This window comes from Mobula birostris, chromosome 4, assembly GCF_030028105.1.
Source record: "Mobula birostris isolate sMobBir1 chromosome 4, sMobBir1.hap1, whole genome shotgun sequence".
NCBI lineage: Eukaryota > Metazoa > Chordata > Chondrichthyes > Myliobatiformes > Myliobatidae > Mobula > Mobula birostris.
The window spans coordinates 128,804,317-128,825,047 of NC_092373.1; the positions used below are offsets into that span (position 1 = coordinate 128,804,317).

The 20,731-nt window shown below is 42.4% G+C and overlaps 1 protein-coding gene across 1 annotated transcript in view; it reads left to right on the forward strand.

The window, feature by feature from the left end:
• The first annotated feature begins 1,516 nt into the window (after positions 1–1,516).
• Positions 1,517–20,731, forward strand: part of LOC140197074 (reelin domain-containing protein 1-like) — a 42,182-nt gene continuing 22,967 nt past the window's right edge. The window contains exons 1-2 of the mRNA XM_072256994.1: positions 1,517–1,694; positions 20,435–20,657. Coding sequence (XP_072113095.1) covers positions 1,517–1,694; positions 20,435–20,657 — 401 coding nt within the window. The remainder of the gene's footprint in view (positions 1,695–20,434; positions 20,658–20,731) is intronic.

Here is a 20,731-nt window from a genome sequence, read left to right on the forward strand (position 1 = left end):
CACTTCCAATTTCTAAATTTGCTCCCTGTATAGAAAATAGTCTACAGCTTTACTCCTTCTACCAAAATGCCTAACCATACACTTCCCTACACCTGCCATGTCTTTGCCCATTCTCCTAATCTGTCCAAGTATTTCTACAGTCTTCCTGCTTCCTCAGTACTACTTACCCCTCCACTTAACATTATATCCGCCACCCAATTGCACAAGGGTGTATCGAGGCCCAAGTTTTGGAATTTACTAATTAGTTTAGAGGGGATGATGATGTTAAATGCTGAGTTGTAATCAATAAAGAGCATCCTGATATACGCATTAATGCGGAGGTTGTCACACCGATTTATATTCAAATATCTATTTCTAATCTAAACCATATTTCAGCCAAGTAAAATTACTGCTCCTCCACTTTACAAATTTCATTTTTGCTCTATTGTTATCCTTTTCCTTAATTATACTAAATGTAAATGAATCATGATGTCTCCTTCCAAAATACCATAATCCTTCCCATTTGTTACTAAGTTTGGTACTGCCACCCCGTTACTCATCGTGTACGTACTGATAAAAAAGAGTCTGCAGTAGATAATTCAGCATCTTATTTTCCTTTATTTCTGTCCTAGTTAATGTAGTGTAGATGAAATCTCTTGCCATTATTACAGGTACTATGTTATTTTTGCACCTCAGAAAATTACCAAAGTTTTTATTGTTTTTCTCTCTCTTCTGGCTACTTGTGGTCCTTTAGTGCATTTCCAGTAACATTTCCAGCACATCATTCCTCCAAAAAGCTGTACTCGTACTTATAACCAGTAACCACAGCCCTCTCTTTTGCCCACGCAGCCCCCAAGACCATTTTGTCTGCAAACACCACAACAGGAATGCCAGAATCCCTGTCCAGCCCATCATTCATGTGATGTTTCAGTCATATTTCTATGTCTATCTATGTCTTCAATTCATTGATCTTATTTCCAAGATAGGCATTTCCTTTGCCTTCCAGTCCCATTTACAAAATGCCTCTTTGTGCATGACAATTTGCTTGTTGTCCTTCTGAAACAGTTAGGTTTCTTTCCTCTGCCGGCCCCACTTAATCCTTTCCCAATGGCACAAGCAAAGTTCCCCACGAGGACATTAGTTTTGGTCCTCTTGAGATGCAGGTGGTCTGGTCTAAACACTTCCACTTTCTACAGAATAAGTCCCAAAGCCCCAATCCTCCCTGCAGTCACAAACCCATTTATGTAACTCACTGAACTCACTACTGCGTGGCACTGGTCATAATCAGGAGATTATTATCAACTCTCATCTGTTAAAATGAAACAACCTAACTAAACAAACCTGAGTAACAAGACAACTTGGAGGAGAAGATCTGAGACTGACTACCTCACTCGACGGTCCAGTCCAATGTCACTTGGGGGAAGTTGTGCCTTGATTGATTTGCTTCCTGTTCCTTACTTCCTTTTTCTTTTATGTTTCCTGCCTAATGCAGGTAACTTTGAAATTGTTAAGAGACTGGGACACCCTGCTGGCGTGGATGCTAGGTTCACTTTGCCTGGTCTCCTTCGTCAGTGGATTTTCACATGGTGCCAGTCCATCTGCTTGTGCTGACATGAAGCCGAACCACATCAGTGCTCACTCCCAGGACCCGCGCAGCAGCTTCATCACAGTGCACACCAATAAGTCTACCTACCTCCCTGGGGACCAAGTACCAGGTAAGGACATCCCATTATCTGTTGCTTTAGGATACATACTGTTCCATACTGAGGCTTTAGGGTGGCTCCAGAGAAAGGGAATGCATTGTTAGTAATCTTACAGTAGTTAATGGATTCTGCAAAGGTTCCAGTGAATTCAGAAAGCATAAATGTAATGGCCCCTCTATCCCTATTCGAGAAAAGAAGAGAGAATGCAGCAAATTAGGTGCTCAGTGGACACTTTACCAGATGCCTTCTGTACCTAATAAAGTGGTCACTGAGTAGTCTTCAGGGTTCAAGGTCCGATGCATTTTGCATTCAGAAATGAACTTCCGCACACCACTGTTGTAATATGTGTTTATTTGAGTTAATGTTGCTTTCCTGTCAACATGAACTAGTCTAGCCCTTCTCCTCTGATCTCTCACATCAACAAGGTTTTTTTCATCCACAGAACTGCCACCCACTGGATTTTTGTTTTACTTTTGTTTTTCACACCATTCTCAGTAAACTCTAGAGGTTGTTGTGCATGAAAATCCCAGCAAGTCAGCAATTTCTGAGAAACCTAAACCATCCAGTCAGGGATCAACAATCATTCCATGATCAAGGTCACTTGGATCACATTTCTTCCCCATTCAGATGCTTGATCTGAACACCAAATGAACCTCTTGACCATGTCCGCATAGTTTTATGCATTGGGTTGCTGCCACTGAATTTTTCAGTGACCTTAAGAAAATATACAGTTGTGTTTTTCAGGGATTATCTCTCTGTCTCTTATTTTTCATGTATAGATCAATGACCTGCACGAACATAAGGGGCATGATTAAGAGATCAAGATATTTGCAATTGATGCTAAATTGGACTTAGGGTTGATGGTTTGAAAGAAACTTGCAGACAGGAAGATATTAATGAGTTGACTTGTGGGTAGGAAGTTTCAGCCTATGTCCTGATCATATTTGCCAAAAATTGAGCTTCAGAATCTTTTCAATCAATGAGAAACTGGATGCACAACACTAGCATCTTTGATGTCAACTACAATTGAACTGATAAAAGCATTAATTACAGTAAAGAAGCACATTTTTTCTCACAAAATTAAAAAATTTATTAAGACGACATTAGAAAAAAGATCTTTCTTGACAGTTCGAGCTTCAGTTTCATTATTGGCCATTGTGTCAGATGTGATCTTCTAGTGTCCTTTGGCTATTACCACTAAGTTTCCTCAAGCTGGACTCAGTGAGATATTGCTTTTGTTGGACTTATGGCAACATCTAGAAATAGATTCTCACCTGTGAGTGAAGTGAAATATCTACCAATGCAAGAATCTGAGGATTGGAATTCTAATATCTCCTCTGCTGATAGGACAGTAATATTGGATTTGGAGTAGATACTAAATCCCAGAACTGTAGGTTTCTTCTCCATTTATACAACTAAGCAAAATTCCAGTGTTGAGTAGAAAGGCAAGCAGGTCACTTTATTTGCTTACTTCTTCCTTGCCACAGTTTCAGCCATTCCCATTGTCACCTGTGGAACACAGGATATTGTGACGCACAGGATGTGGCAGAAGGTGTGTAATTGGAACTGAGGCTTTCATTGGAATTATCTGGCTCAATGCAATTGCATCTGATGGAGTCTGAGCAGCAGAGTGGACATTCTAACAAGTTGAAAGTGTTGGGGACCCTCAAAATTTTGAGAGTGCAGAGTTTGTATGTTCCTGTCAGGATTAAAAGCAAATTGAATAGGAATAAGGGACCTTGGTTCTCAAGGGATATTGCAACTCTGATAAAGAAGAAGACAGAGTTGTATGAAATGTATAGGAAACAGTGGGTAAATCAGGTGCTTGAGGAGTATAAGAAGTGCAAGAAAATACTTAAGAAAGAAATCAGGAGGGCAAAAAGAAGACATGAGGTTGCCTTGGCAGTCAAAGTGAAGGATAATCCAAAGAGCTTTTACAAGTATATTAAGAGCAAAAGCATTGTAATGGATAAAATTGGTCCTCTTGAAGATCAGAGAGGTCGGCTTTGTGTGGAACCAAAGGAAATGGGGAAGATCTTAAATAGGTTTTTTGCCTCTGTATTTACTAAGGAAGCTGGCATGAAATCTATGGAATTGAGGGAATCAAGTAGTGAGACCATGGAAACTGTACAGATTGAAAAGGAGGAGGTGCTTGCTGTCTTGAGGAAAATTAAAGTGGATAAATCCCCGGGACCTGACAGAGTGTTCCCTCGGACCTTGAAGGAGACTAGTGTTGAAATTGCGGGAGCCCTGGCAGAAATATTTAAAATGTCGCTGTCTATGGGTGAAGTGCCGGAGGATTGGAGAGTGGCTCATGTTGTTCCGTTGTTTAAAAAAGGATCGAAAAGTAATCCGGGAAATTATAGGCTGGTGAGTTTAACATCAGTAGTAGGTAAGTTATTGGAGGGAGTACTAAGAGACAGAATCTACAAGCATTTGGATAGACAGGGGCTTATTAGGGAGAGTCAACATGGCTTTGTGCGTGGTAGGTCATGTTTGACCAATCTGTTGGAGTTTTTCGAGGAGGTTACCAGGAAAGTGGATGAAGGGAAGGCAGTGGATATTGTCTACATGGACTTCAGTAAGGCCTTTGACAAGGTCCCACATGGGAGGTTAGTTAGGAAAATTCAGTCACTAGGTATACATGGAGAGGTGGTAAATTGGATTAGACATTGGCTCGATGGAAGAAGCCAGAGAGTGGTGGTAGAGAATTGCTTCTCTGAGTGGAGGCCTGTGACTAGTGGTGTGCCACAGGGATCAGTGCTGGGTCCATTGTTATTTGTCATCTAATTCAATGATCTGGATGATAATGTGGTAAATTGGATCAGCAAGTTTGCTGATGATACAAAGATTGGAGGTGTAGTAGACAGTGAGGAAGGTTTTCAGAACCTGCAGAGGGACTTGGACCAGCTGGAAAAATGGGCTGAAAAATGGCAGATGGAGTTTAATACTGACAAGTGTGAGGGATTGCACGTTGGAAGGACAAACCAAGGTAGAACATACAGGGTTAATGGTAAGGCACTGAGGAGTGCAGTGGAACAGAAGGATCTGGGAATACAGATACAAAATTCCCTAAAAGTGTCGTCACAGGTAGATAGGGTCGTAAAGAGAGCTTTTGGTACATTGGCCTTTATTAATCGAAGTATTGAGTATAAGACCTGGAATGTTATGATGAGGTTGTATAAGGCATTGGTGAGGCCGAATCTGGAGTATTGTGTTCAGTTTTGGTCACCAAATTACAGGAAGGATATAAATAAGGTTGAAAGAATGCAGAGAGGGTTTACAAGGATGTTGCCGGGACTTGAGAAACTCAGTTACAGAGAAAGGTTGAATAGGTTAGGACTTTATTCCCTGGAGCGTAGAAGAATGAGGGGAGATTTGATAGAGGTATATAAAATTATGATGGGTATAGATAGAGTGAATGCAAGCAGGCTTTTTCCACTGAGGCAAGGGGAGAAAAAAACCAGAGGACATGGGTTAAGGGTGAGGGGGGAAAAGTTTAAAGGGAACATTAGTGGGGGCTTCTTCACACAGAGAGTGGTGGGAGTATGGAATGAGCTGCCAGACGAGGTGGTAAATGCGGGTTCTTTTTTAACATTTAAGAATAAATTGGACAGATACATGGATGGGAGGTGTATGGAGAGATATGGTCCGTGTGCAGGTCAGTGGGACTAGGCAGAAAATGGTTCGGCACAGCCAAGAAGGGCCAAAGGGCCTGTTTCTGTGATGTAGTTTCTATGGTTTCTATGGACCCATTATATCTTTAGGTTTTTGATCCTTCCCTTGAAGTGGTGAAATGCCATTTCCTGACTTCTTTGGGGCGGTGGGGGGGGGGGGGGAGGGCTCCTTTGTTCTCTACTCATAATTGATTACCTTGCCCCTGGGATTAGGTGGCAGCAAAGCAGTCAGGGGAGCCTGTCCTCATCACCCAGGCAGCAGAGCAAGTGTGTACAGTCCATGGTCAGAAGCAGTTTCTCTACATTGTTAGATGGATGTCACTTTCAGTTAATTAAACATAAATACCAAATCTTACATATGAGTGGAAAGGAAAGAAGCAACTGGGTAATGCCCTGAAATCTACCACAGCTCAGTGAGCTTACAAGATAGAAAAGCATGTAAAAGGGGCAGTGTTGTGGTGGTCATGGGGAATTTCAATATGCAAGTAAATTAGGAAAATTGGATTGGTATAGAATCTCAAGGGAGGGAATTTGTAGAATGCCTATGATATGGATTTTTTAGAGCCGCTTCTAGCTGAGCCTACTAGGGTAAGGGCAATTTTGGAATGGGATTGTGTAATGAACTAGATTTGATCAGGCTGCTGAGGGTAGAGGAATTCTTAGGAAGCAGTGATCATAATATGATAGAATTCACTCTGCATGTTTGAGAGGAAGAAGCTAAAGATGTGTCAGTGTTATAGCGCAAAGGAATAAGAGAGGTGCTGGCCAGCATTGATTGGAAGGGGACACTAGTATGGATGATGGCAGACCAGCAATGGCTGAAGTTATGGGAACAATTTGACATGTGCAGGATAGATTCATCCTGAAAAAAAAAGTATTCTAAAAGGAGGATGAGGCAACCATGCTAACAAAGGAAGTTAAAGACAGCATTAAAGCAAGAGAGAGGGCACAAAATGTAACAAAAATTAGTCAAACCTGGAGGATTGGGAAGCTTTTTAGAAACCAACAGAAGGCGGCTAAAAAAAGCAATAAGGAGAGAAAATATGAAATGTGAAGGTAAGCTAGCCACTAATAGCAAAATGAATACTAAAATTTTTTTTCAGATATATAAACAGTAAAAGAGAGGCAAGATTGGATATGGGACCACTGGAAAGAAATGCTGGAGTGGTGTTAATGGGTGACAAAGAAATGGCAGACAAACTCAATAAGTATTCTGCGTCATTCTTTACTGTGGAAGATACCAACAGTATGCCAGAAATTCAAGTGTTGGGAGTAGAAGTGAGTGTAGTCATTATTACAAAGGTGCTTGGGAAGCTGAAAGGTCTGAAGGTAGATAAGTCATCTGGACTACACCCCAGGGTTTTGAAAGAGGTAGCTGAAGAGATTGGGGAGGCAATAGTAATGATCTTTCAAGAATTCTGGGAGCGATTCTGGAATGGTTCCGGAACACTGGAAAGTTATGAATGTCACTCCACTCTTTAAGAAGGGAAGGGGGAAAAAGACAGAAAATTGTAGGCCAGTAAGCCTAACTTCAGTTGTTGAGAAGATATTGGAGTCCATTATCAAGGATGAGATTTTGGGGTACTGTACTTGGGGGACATGATAAAGTAGGCCGTAGTCATGGTTTCCTGAAGGGGCAATCTTGTCTGACAAATCAGTTGTAATTCTTTGAGGAAATAGGCAAGAGAGTTATTGGATGTTGCTTACTTGGATTTTCAGAAGGCCTTAGACAAGGAGCCACACATAAGGCTGCTGAACAAGATAAGAGACCATGGCTTAACATGAAAGCTATGAGCATGGATAGACGATTGGCTGACTGGCAAGAGGCAAAGAGTGGGAATAAAGAAGACCTTTTCTGGTTAGCTGTGACTAGTGGTGTTCTGCAGGGGTCAGTGTTAGGACTGCTTCTTCTCACGTTGTATGCCAATAATCGGATGATGTAATTAATGACCAGGTTTGTGGACGATAAAAGATCGGTGAAAGGGCAGGTAGTGTTGAGGAAGCAGGGAGTCTGCAGAAGGACTTGGACATATTGGAAGAATAGTCCAAGAGGTGGCAGATGGAACACAGTATAGGTAAGTGTGTGGTCATGCACATTGGGAGAAGGAATAAAAGTGTAGACTATTTTCTAAATGGGGAGCAAACTCAGAAAACAGAAGTGTAAAGGGACTTGGGTGCCCTTATGCAGGACTCCCTGAAGATTAATTCGGAGTATGAGTCGGTAAGGAAGGCAAATGCAATGTTAGCATTCACTTTGAGAGAACTAGAGTATTGAAGCAAGGATGTAATGTTGAGGCTTTATAAGTTATTGCTCAGACTGCACTTGGAGTATTATGAGTGGGTTTTGGGCCCCTTATCTAAGAAAGGATGTGCTTGTTCGTGAGTGTGATCTAGGAATGAAAGGGTTAATGTATGAGGAACGTTTAACGCCTTTGGGTCTGTATTGGTTTGAGTTTAGTAGAATGAGGGGGTGAATCTCATTGAAACTTGAAAGACCTACAAAGAGTGGACGTGGAGAAAACGTTTCCTATAGTAGGGAGTCTAGGTCCAGTAGACACAGACTCAGAATACAAAAATGTTCCTTTAGAACAGCGACGAGGAGGAATTTCTTCAGCTCAAGGGTGATGAATCTGTGAACTAAAGAACTGATTGTGGACTTCAGGAAGCGTAAGACGAAGGAACACAGACTCGTCCACATGGAGGAATTAGAAGTGGAGAGAGTGAGCAATTTCAAGTGTCTGGGTGTCAACATCACTGAAGATCTGTCCTGGGCCCAACATATCGATGCAGTTACAAAGAAATTATGGCAGCAGCTATATTTCATTAGGAGTGTGAGGAGATTAGGTATGTCTCCGAAGGCACTCACAAATTTCTACAGATGTACTGTGGATAGCACTCTAACTGGCTGTATCACCATCTGGTATGGGGTGGGGGGGGGAGGGGTTATGTGGCTACTGCACGGGATCGAAAGAAGCGCAGAAAGTTGTGAACTCAGTCAGCTCCATCATGGGCACCAGCCTCCCTACCACCCAGGACATGCCCTCTTCTCATTGCTGCCATCAACGAGGAGGTACAGGAGCCTGAAGGCACACATTCAATAATTCACGAACAACTTCTGCCAATCTGCCTTCAGATTTCTGAATGGACATTGAACTAATGAACACTAAGTCACTTTTCTGCACTACTTATTTAATTCAACTATTATATATATGAGACCCGGCTGGAGGCGTAGTGGCATCAGTACCAGACTTCGGGACAAAAGGTGCCGAGTTCGAATCCAGCCGGCTCCCCTGCACGCTTTCCAGCCGTGCTGGGTTATGAGCTGGTGATCTCTTTGGAAACTCATCCGGCAGAAGGCAATGGCAAACCACTGCTGTAACTTGCCTCGTACGCGGTTCGAGGGAAATCGTCTGCTATCCGGAGAAACTCCGGATGCGATGTACCTTTCCTTTATTTTATATATACATATATTTTTACTGTAATTCACATTTATTAATTATTATGTATTGCAATGTACTGCTGACACAAAAGTAAAAATATTCATGACATATTAAACCTGATTCTGATTCTGAATTCATTGCCACAGAGGCTAGGTCATTGGGTATATTTAAGCAGAGGTTGCCAGGTTCTTAATTAGAAAGGGCTTCAAAGGTGACAGAGAGAAGGCAGGAGAATGGGGTTTAGGCAGGTAATAGATCAGGTAAGATGGCAGCGTGTTCGAACACAGCGGCCTCTTAGGGGCCAACCAAAGGTGTATTTTTCTTTGTTAATTATGTTTTTTTATGATCACAAGCCAATACTGGACTTCAAGAACTTTGGGTACTGCGGGTCTATCCCATCAGTGAGCTGCTCATTGATCGGATTATCTGGCTGGGGTGTCGGAGGAGCTGGTTGGTGTTTCGCTGGAGCCAGACTGGGTTCGGAGGAGCTGGCTGCCACTCGAAGACATAGGAGTTGGTGCATGAAGGTGATCTACAATGTAACTACGGATGATTGTCTTGGATGTTTCTCTCGTGATCGCAAGACCCCGTTGGACATTAATAATGTAAGATGCCACAGGCCTGTTTCCCTTGTTTGGTGTGCAACAGGCAGTGTGGAAGCTGCATAGTCTTGGTTCTGGTGAGGACTAGGCCTCAAGCTGCGGGCTAGCCTGCTGCTGCATTCCAGGAGAACAAACACAGGGGGTGGTGTAAGTAGCTCAGGGTCTTGGACTATATATGTGTTTTTTTGCCTGACTATTTTTTTTGCTTGCTATTTTGAATGTGCTGAGTATGTTTTGCACCTTAGCGCCAGAGGATTACTGTATCATTCGGCTGTGTCCGTGTATGGTTGAATGGTAATTACACTTGATTTGATTTGAGTTGATTTGATGATGGAATGGTGGATCAGAATCGATGGGCCAAATAGCCTAATTATGGTTCTATACTCCCCCCCCTCTCAGGACACCAGTCCAGGTGCCGGCACCCAATACTCCCTTAACATCAAAGTCTCCCCTCCTCCCTCCCCCCCCACCCCCCAGTTCAACATGTAGATGAACAACACAGGTTGCCACTGTCTACATTCCCTCCGTGCCCTACACCTACCATCCACGCCTCCACTTACCAACTGCTATTGTCCTGATCTTTACCTTCTCCAGCCCCACCTTCCATCAACTCCCCAGTCATCATGGACTCACCTTCACTACTGAGCAGGTGAGAAGGACCCTGGAGAAGCTCAGACACGTCAAAGCATTGGGACCAGATGGTGTGAACCCCAGGGTCCTGAAGGAGTGTGCTGAGCAGCTGTGTGGAGTTCTCCAGCGCGTTTTCAATCTGAGTCTCAGCCTGGAAAGGGTCCCGACTGTGTGGAAAACGTCATGTCTGGTCCCAGTACCCAAGAAAGGCCAACCGAAAGACTTGAATGACTACCGTCCAGTGGCCCTGACCTCACACGTCATGAAGACTCTAGAGAGGCTGGTCCTGGCTCACCGCTGACCCCTGGTCAGATCAGCCCTCGATCCCCTGTAGTTTGCCTACCAGGAGCACGTTGGAGTTGATGATGCCATCGTCTACCACTGAACAGAGTCCACTCCCATTTGGGTAAGCAGGACAGCACTGTGTTTTGCTTTCTCAAGTGCCTTCAATGCCATACAGCCCTCATTGCTGGGGAAAAGCTCAATTCAGTGCAGGTTGGCACTTCCATTGTATCCTGGATAATGGATTACCTGACTGGCAGATCACAGTTTGTGCGGCTTCAGAGTTATGTGTCAGACATGGCTATAAGCAGCACTGGGGCCCCACAGGGCACTGTATTGGCTCCCTTCCTGTTTACCCTGTATAGTTCGGACTGTAGATACAACACTGAGTCATGTCATCTGCAGAAATTCTCTGATGACTCAGCAATAGTTGGGTGTATAAAGGGAGGACAGGAAGATGACTACAAAACCCGGTGGAGGACTTTGTCAAATCATGCAAGTTGAATCATCTGCAGCTCATTGTCAGTAAAAAAAAGGAGATGGTGATAGACTTTAGGAAGACTAAGTCTGTACTTCTCCCTGTTACTGCTGATGGTGAGGACCTATAAGTACCCGGGATACACCTGGATGACAGACTTGAGTGATGACAGAGGCTGTGTACAAGAAGGGCCTGAGTCACCTTTACTTCCCAAAGGGACTGAAGTCTTTAGGACCACGCAGGCTTCTCCTCAACATGTTCTACCAGTCTGTTGTCACCAGTACAATCTTCTATGGGACAATAGCATCAACACTGGTGAAGCCAATAGGCTGGACAAATTGTTTAGAAAGGCTGGCTCTGTTATAGGAGTCAAACTGGACATACTGGAGGCTGTGGGAGAACAAAGAACCCTACGGAAAATCCTGGCAACTCTGGACAATGTTTCTCACCCTCTGCATGCCACCTTGGCTGAATGGAGGAGCCCTTTTGGTAATAGACTAAGACAACTGCGCTGCTCCAAAGCGTGCTATATGAGGTCACTCTTACCCTCGACCATTAGGCTCTATAATAGAGTCAACCTACAGCCAGGGAAGTGATGACCCCCTCCTGTTAGACTGTCTGAGGTAACTTATTTTCTATTCTTTCTTACTTCTCTTTTAATATTTGTATACTTACATACCCGTGCACGCGTAATGCTGGTGTGACACTGTAATTTCCTTTGGGATCAATAAAGTATCTATGGTCTTAAAAGGTGTCTTGGATTTTAATTCTGCAGAGAAGGCTGAAGTTGAGAGCCACATGTATCCTCAGATAAGGAACATTGTGTGGGGGAATATGGTACGCAGTAAAAGTGAAATGAAGGTTAGAACTTTAATAATGAATTTCACTTAGAGGGAATCCTGTGCAACACTGATTCTTGCCACTAGATGTAGATGGTCACCTTGGAAATATAATTGATTTCAAATTATGGACAGCATACTGTATGTGAACGTCTCTGCATGTTATTTGGGATTTCATGGTGACAAAAGGGGATTATAATCTTGACCTTAAGTGATGCAGAGTTGAAATTATTATTTTTTTTGTAGCTTGATTTGATAGGAAGTTAATTCCTTTTCATTCACGCGGTTCTGCCATTTCACAAATTAGCCTGCCACTTTACGCTTGTGGTTTTTATCTATAGATGCTTGGGTTGGAAATGGCCACACAGTTATAAAGTACACATTTTTAGAGACCAAGGAAACAAAACTGCAATGTCTTCCATTTATATGGCACCTTAAATGTAGTTAATTCTCAGAAATACAACCTGAAACTCTTAACAATTCAAAGTATTAAGAGGTGTGAACAAAAACATTCCTGAAAGGGATCAGTTTTATAGGGGATCATAAAAGAAGAGAGATTTATGAAGAGGGAATTTCGAAGTGCAAGGTTTAAGTCATCTGATGGGGGAAGCAACAAATAAAAGAGAACTGAAGACTGCTAAGTATTTGTGCTCAAGGCAATTAGGTAATTATGTTTTCATGAAAAGCTATGTGCAAAGGAAAACCTCGGCTTACTACAATTTCTGGAATATTCCTTTCAAGTCTGTGTACCTGACACAGAAATAAGTTGTCGACTCAGCCAGCTCCATTGTGGGCTCTAGCGTCCCCATTATTGAGGACATTTTGAAAAGGCAATACCTCAAGAATTTGGCAAACATCATTAAGGTCCCTCACCAAACAGGACATGTCCTCTTCTCATTACTACGTCAGGACAGAGGTAGTAGAGCTGGAAAATGTGCACTCAATGTCTGATTTCTGAATGGTCAATGAACACATGAACTTTACCTCATTATTTTGTTCCCTTTTTGCTCCAATTTTTTCTGTATTTATTGTAATTTATGGTAACTTTGTAGTGCATTCACTGTCCTGCCGTCATAAAGCAACAAATTTCATGACAGATCAGTGACAATAAATCTGATTCTGATGCTAACACATGGAGCATAGATGTACACAGTGATGGTCCAAATGTCACATCTAAGAGCAACGAACGCAAAATGCTGAGGAACTCAGCAGGCCAGGCAGCATCTGTGGGAAAAGAGTAGAGTTGACGTTATTCTGTCCCGTGAACTCTTTTCCAGAGATGCTGCCTGGCCTGCTGAGTTCCTCCAGCATTTTGTGTGTGTTGTTCTGGATATCCAGCTTCGGCAGACTTTCTCGTGTTTGTCACATCTAAGACTTTATTTTGTTTACCATACTTGCTCCACTTGTAGAAAATCGTTCTTTCACTGCCATTGTGAGTTTTACCTTGTTGATTCCAAAGGGGAAATTGCCTGAATATTTCCCAGCAACTCACATCACCCCCTTCCCTCTCCCACCCTCCTTCATCCTCACCTGCTCTCACATGTCACCCCTCAGACTATACCCCCTCCCTCCCCCGCCTTATTCTGGCTTCTGCCCCCTTCCTTTCCAGTCACGATGAAGGGTCTCGGTCTGACGTGACAACTCTTTATTACCCTCCATTAGGTGTGTCATCACAACAGCACTCCTTCGGGCCCATAGGAACTCTTTCCTGACCCACACACTGACCCTGACCTTCCACCCAAGCTGTACCCACACCATGTATTTCCCAATCTGCATGCGATGTCGTGCTGAACTCATTAAACTAGTAATTAAATGCCAAACGAAGCAAATCTCTTCTGCCTCTACAATGTCCACCTTCTCGCTCCCTCAGTAAGGCAGCCGATGTAATCAAAGACCCCACACGCACTGAACATTCTCTCTCATCAGGCAAAAGGGACAAAAGACTGAAAGCATGCACCACTAGGCTCAAGCTTTCTATCCTGCTGAAATAAAACAATTGAACAATCCCCCAGTATAATAAAATGGAGTCTTGACCCCCTCAGTCCATCTAATCATTGCCTTGCACTTTATCATCTGCCGGCACTGCACGTCCTTGGTAACCGTGACTCTTTATTCTGCACTCTGTTAACGCTTTCTCTTGTCTTACCTCTAAGCATTGTTGTAATGAAATAGTCTGAATGGATGGTTTGCGAAACAAAGTTTTTCACTGTGACATGCCAGAATCAGGTTTCATATCACCGGCATGTTGTGAAATTTGTTAATTTTATGGCAGCATTACAATTAAATGCATGATAAATATAGAGAGAAAAAAAGAATTACAGCAAATATATATATATATATATAATGTTTATTAAATAGTTAAATTTAATAAGCAGTGCAAAAAATAGAAATTAAAAGGTAATGTTCATAGATTTAATGTCCATTGAGAAATCAGATGGCAGAGGGGAAGAAGCTGTTCCTGAATCACTGAGTGTGTGCCTTCAGGCTTCTGTACCTCCTTCCCGAAAGTAACAATGAGAAGAGGACATGTCCTGGGTGGTGGGGCTCCTTCATAATGGATGCTGCATTTCTGAGGCACCGCTCCTTGAAGATGTCTTGGTACTACAGGGGCGAGTACCCATGATGAAGCTGACCAATTTTACAAGTTTCTGCAACTTACTTCAGTCCTATGCAGTAGCACCCCCCCCTCCATACCAGACGGTGACGCAGCCAGTCAGAATGCTCTCCATGGTACAGTTGTAGAAGTTTTTGTGTTTTATTTGACAATAATAAACCAATTTATCAATATATCCCTCCAATGTCATGGCTGAAGGGCCTGTTCAAGTACCGGACTGTTCTATGTTCTATCATTTCCAGCAGCTGATTGCCATCTCCCCTCTGCCTCCAGTGACTAGGCCTGACCCTCCATGCCCTAATCCCACCTAAATGTGCCTTGACGTGCCTCACCCATAATATGGATTGGACAGAGAGAAACCCCTTTCCTTTCCCTTTCAACCTTAAATATTGAAGTCCTTTTCATTCCCTATATCATCATTCCAGTCTCCTCAGTGATGAATTTGGGAATAAAAAGGATTTAAAGCATTTAAGTTTAAGGCCTGTTCTGCAGAGCACAATGGTCTGGGCCTTGCAGGATGGTAAATGTTGCAGTGGGGTGTCTTTGATTACAACAATCACAAATACAGCAATAGTTTAGCACATCTTTTCCTGAGCAATTCTGGTTCTGAGCCAAAGATTTAAGGGCTGTGGGAGATCACAAAGTTAGATATAGGCAAAATTATGGAAACATTTAAAATATAAACATAAGTATTTACATTTTAATTTAGGGAAATAGAGCAATTTAGTTCAATGAAGATAAATTTAATGGGACTTGATGTGGGATTGGACATGGGCAAGAGAACTTTTAGACGAAGTAGTGTTTATGGAGGCAAATGCAATTTAATAAATAAATGTGTGAGTAATGCAGCCAAAATGGATAAAAACCAATGGGAGTTTCGACTTAATGGAAAGATGGTGCTTCTATACGTAATTTCTTAACACGTGAAGGCAGAGAGTTAAACCTTTGGAAAAAAAATTGATGTCTTAGGTTACACAAACACAAGAGATTCTGCAGATGCTGGAAATTCACAGCAACACATAAAAATGCTGGGGGATCTCAGCGGGTCAATCAGTATCCATCGAAAGGAATAAACAGTTGTCATTTTGGGCCAAGACCCTTTATCTGGACTGGAAAGGAGAGGGTCAGAGCTAGAGGAAGGTGAAGGAGTACATGCTGGAAGATGATAGGTGAAGACATAGAAACATAGAAAACCTACAGCACAATACAGGCCCTTCGGCCCACAAAGCTGAGCCGAACATGTCCTTACCTTAGAACTACCTAGGCTTACCCATAGCCCTCTATTTTTCTAAGCTCCATGTACCTATCCTGGAGTCATTTAAAAGACCCCATCATTTCTACCTCCACCACCGCCGCCGGCAGCCCATTCCACGCATTCACCACTCTCTGCGTAAAAAAACTTACCCCTAACATCTCCTCTGTACCTACTTCCAAGAGGGCTGATGGGAAGTGAGGGTTGGTGGGGGAGAGGGGACGGAATAAGAAACTGGGATGTGATAGGTGGAAGAGGTAAAGGGATGAAGAAGAAAGAATTTGATAGGAGAGAAGAGTGGACCATAGGAGAAAGGGAAGGAGGAGAGGTAACAGAGGGAGGTGATGGGCAGGTAGGAGAAGAGAATGTGTAAGAAAGGAGCCAGAATGGGAAATGGAAAAAGTGTGGGGGGGTTGGTGGAATTACATGAAGTTAGTGAAATTGATATTCATGCTGTCAGGTTGGAGGCTACCCAGATGGAATATGAGGTGTTGCTCCACCAACCTGAGAGTGCTGAAGTAGAGGAGTTCTTGGACTGATGTGTCGCTTATGTGACACAAGTTAGGGTATAGACTAGGGTACAAGAGTAAAGATTCAATGAAACATTTGTATAAGTCTTTGGTCTAATCACATTAGAATGTTCTGAGGAGCTTTGGACTAAAACTGTATTATCAAATGAAACTAGAAGCAGAGATTCAAGAAGCTAGTATAGCTTCCAAATCAGATTTGTTAAAGACTTTTACAATTTTGGGATATTTGAATATGGAAACAATACTTCCTTTGTTTAAGTTCCCAGTAATAAAGATACTTTAGGAGATTACAATAAATTTCTCAATAGAATTTTTAAGCCATCAATGCTTTCTAAAGGAGAAACCATATGATCTTTTCATGAAAAATTTGAAGAAAATTGGTTCAGCTCTACAGAGAAAGATTGGGCAGTTTAATAAAGAGCAGTGATACAAGGTCAATGATTTCTCTGTAACCTTACATTGAAGAATGTTGATGATGAGATTTGAAGCTGGCAATGGGGAAATGTCCTATGTGTTGAGTTGACACATAGAACCCCAGGATTCGGCCATGGTAAATTTAATCAGAAACAAGTAGGAGAGATCCCACAGTAAGTGAAATGAAACCTTCAAAGTCTCAAATGTAAGATTATACAGCAATATATATTCTGGGAGGACCTTGATGATCAATAGCACAAAAGATTCTTAAGATGCTGGAAGCCTTGAGCAACACACACAAAATACTGGAGGATCTCAGCAAGTCAGGCAGCATCTATGTAGGGGAATAATCAGTAGGTGTTTCATGCTCGGATCTTTCACCAGAACGTGTATTTTGTGTGTGTTACTGAAAACGTAATGGTTTTTTAACATGTCAATTGGTTGTGCCTATCGACACAACTGATCGACAGATGACACAAGAGCCATTGCTCTACATATCATCCTTACACATCTGGAGAAGAAGGATGCTTATGTGAGAATGCTGTTCTTGGACTACTGTTCAACATTCAACACCATAGTTCCATCCAGGCTCAACTAGAAGCTCAGAGACCTCGGCCTTGACCCTGCCTTGTGCAGCTGGATCCTGGACTTCCTGTCAGATCGCCAACAGGGTGTAAGAGTGGGCTCCCTCACCTCCAATCCTCTGACGTTCAACACAGGAGCCCCTCAAGGCTGCGTACTGAGTCCCCTCCTTTACTCCCTGTATCTGTATACCCATGACTGTATCGCCACTCACAGCTCTAATCTGCTAATTAAATTTGCCAATGACACTATATTGATTGGCCTTATCTCAAACAATAACCAGGTGGCCTACTGGGAAGAAGTCACTCTCTGACACAGTGCTGTCAAGAAAATAACCTCCCCCTGAATGTTGCAAAAACAAAGGAGTTGGTTGTGGATTACAGGAGGAATGGAGATGGGCTAACCCCTCTTGACATCAATGGATCTGGGGTTGAGAGGGTAAACAGCTTCAAGTTCCTCAGCATCCACATCACCGAGAACCTCATGTGGTCTGTACACAGCAGCTGTGTGGTGAAAAAGGCCTCCAGGAAATGGTACCGCAGCATAAAAGCCAGGACCAACAGGCTCCAGGACAGCTTCTTCCACCAGGCCATCAGACTGATGAACTCACACTGATTTGAGTGTACTCTATATTACATTGACTGTTCTATTTATTATAAATTATTATAAATTACTATGGTTGCACATGGCACATTTAGAGGGAGATGTAACAAAGATTTTTACTCATGTATGTGAAGGATGTAAGAAATAAAATCAATTCAATTCAAGTCAGAGATACTTAAAGGGATATAAGTTCTGAAGTTCATTTCTAGTTTGAAATTGATGGCAAGCTGTTATATGGGGTAGTTTAACTTTAGTATGTTCTTGGGCATGGGATATCGTAGTTATCATCCAGAATGGTCCTTTTTAGTGGAGACTTTAGCATACTGATGTTCAATGGGAAACATTTTAACTTAGATGTTGGAGAGACAAGCAGGCAGCACAAAGCCAGTTGCAGGATTAAACACAGAGGTGTAGGCAGAACTACATGACATCAGCATATGTAAAGAAGATGACCTTGTGGTTAGGCATCATACTGAAAGGGACTGGACGGTGAGAGATCCTGTGGTTGCTGAAGGAGTGGCAAGGGAAGAATTGTTAGCGGTGTGCTGTCTGCATTCAGATTGGTAAGGATGGAAACATTTTGAGGGAATCCACTGAACTAGATATTTGAAGAAAAATGATAAAGCCACATTTAACCTCACCCAATATTTTAAAGGCATTTAATAGGGATTACATACCCATATAGCCTGAAAGAATGCCTTCATTGATTGCGACAGATTAAATACCCATGGGAGGTTGGATGGCAGACTGAAGTGGTCCCAATAAAGATTTCAGGAAAAGAAGAACTTGGAGTTGGGAAGTAACAATGCAATTGAGAAACCTTGGGAAAAAACCTTGGCCCGGACAAGATATTCCCTAGGACTTTGAGGGAAGTTAGTGTAGAAATAACAGGGGCTCTGACAGAAATACTTCAAATGTCATTAGAAACGGGAATGGTGCCGGAGGATTGGCGTATTGCTCATGTGGTTCTGTTGTTTAAAAAGGGTTCTAAGAGTAAACCTGGCAATTATCGGCCTGTGAGTTTGACGTCAGTGGTGGGTAAATTGATGGAAGGTATTCTTAGAGATGGTATATATAATTATCTGGATAAACAGGGTCTGATTAGGAACAGTCAACATGGATTTGTGCGTGGAAGGTCATGTTTGACAAATCTTATCCAATTTTTTGATGAGGTTACTAAGAAAGTTGACGAGGGTAAAACGGTGGATGTTGTCTATATGGACTTCAGTAAGGCCTTTGACAAGGTTCCACACGGAAGGTTAGGTAGGAAGGTTCAATCGTTAGGCATTAATATGGAAGTAGTAAAATGGATTCAGCAGTGGCTAGATGGGAGACGCCAGAGAGTAGTGGTGGATAACTGTGTGTCAGATTGGAGGAGGGTGTGTAGCGGAGTGGCTCAAGGATCTGTACTGGGTCCAATGTTGTTTGTAATATATATTAATGATCTGGATGATGGGGTGGTAAATTGGATTAGTGAGTATGCAGATGATACTAAGATAGGTGGCGTTGTGGATGATGAGGTAGGTTTTCAAAACTTGCAGAGAGATTTAGGACAGTTAGAAGAGTGGGCTGAAAGATGGCAGATGGAGTTTAATGCTGAAAAATGTGAGGTGCTATATTTTGGTAGAACTAATCAAAATAGGACATACATGGTAAATGGTAGGGCATTAAAGAATGCTTTAGAACAGAGAGATCTAGGAATAATGGTGCATAGTTCCCTGAAGATGGAATCTCATGTGGATAGGGTGGTGAAGAAAACTTTTGGTTTGCTGGCCTTTATTAATCAGAGCATTGAGTATAGGAGTTGGGATGTAATGTTGAATTTGTATAAGGCATTGGTAAGGCCAAATCTGGAGTATTGTGTACAGTTCTTGTCACCATATTATAGGAAGGATGTCAATAAAATTGAGAGAGTACAGAGGAGATTTACTAAAATGTTGCCTGGGTTTCATCTCCTAAGTGACAGAGAAAGGTTGAACAAGTTAGGTCTTCATTCTTTGGAGCATAGAAGGTTGAAGGGAGACTTGATAGAGGTGTTTAAAATTATGAGGGGGATTGATAGAGTTGACATGGTTAGACTTTTTCCATTGAGCGTGGGGAAGATTCAAACAAGAGGGCATGGGTTGAGAATTAGAGGACAAAAGTTTAGGGGTAACATGAGGGGGAACTTCTTTACTCAGAGAGTGGTAGCTGTGTGGAATGAGCTTCCAGCAAAAGTGGTTGAGGCAAGGTCGATGTTGTCGTTTAAAGTTAATATGGACAGGAAAGGAATGGAGGGTTATGGGCTGAGTGCAGGTCGGTGGGAATAGGATAGGGTAAGAGTGTGGCACAGCCTAGAAGGGCCGAGATGGCCTGTTTCCGTGCTGTAGTTGTTATATGGTTATATGGTTATAAATTGGGAAATTAGAGTTGTAACAGGAACTGAAAAGGATGATTGAATCAATGCCTTTTTGTGAGGAGGTGATAAGATTTGGAAATGCAAAGACTTTGAGGCAGTGGTGTTGTATGAGGTGTCTGAATGGAGTAAGATAAAGGGGAACTGGAGCTGAGTCTTATGTTATGACCTGTAATCAGGATGACAAAAGACTACTCCATCTACTCAAACCCATCAAAATGCTCAACATGTTCACTGAATTAGGAATGGCATCTGAGAAAGTGGCTCCTTAATGTCCTTGCCTGGAGAGCTGTGAAATCCAGAGAAAGGGGGGAAATAAAACCCATTGGTGATGCACCCAGCTAAGCTCTTATAAAAGAGGAACTGGAATTCTTCCATAAAGTGTGTTACCACTGTATGTTTCTTATGCTTCAGTGACTGTAAGAAGCACACAAGACTTCATGGGCTTCCTAATTCAAGCTCGGCGAGTGGCTGATGACCAAGTGGCTGGTACATTCATTCACATTTCTCCTGGGTCCAAACTGCTGAAGTGTTTTGAGGATGGAGATACAGTGACCCACTCGGACAAGTCACTGAAGAGAAACCTCTCCTTTGTCTGGAAAGCACCAGACCAACTCACCGGAGACATCAAGTTTTTGTAATTATATTTTTAATATACACGTGGAAAAATGTAAAAAATATTAAAAGTATGCAAGGAAATTAACAAAAGTG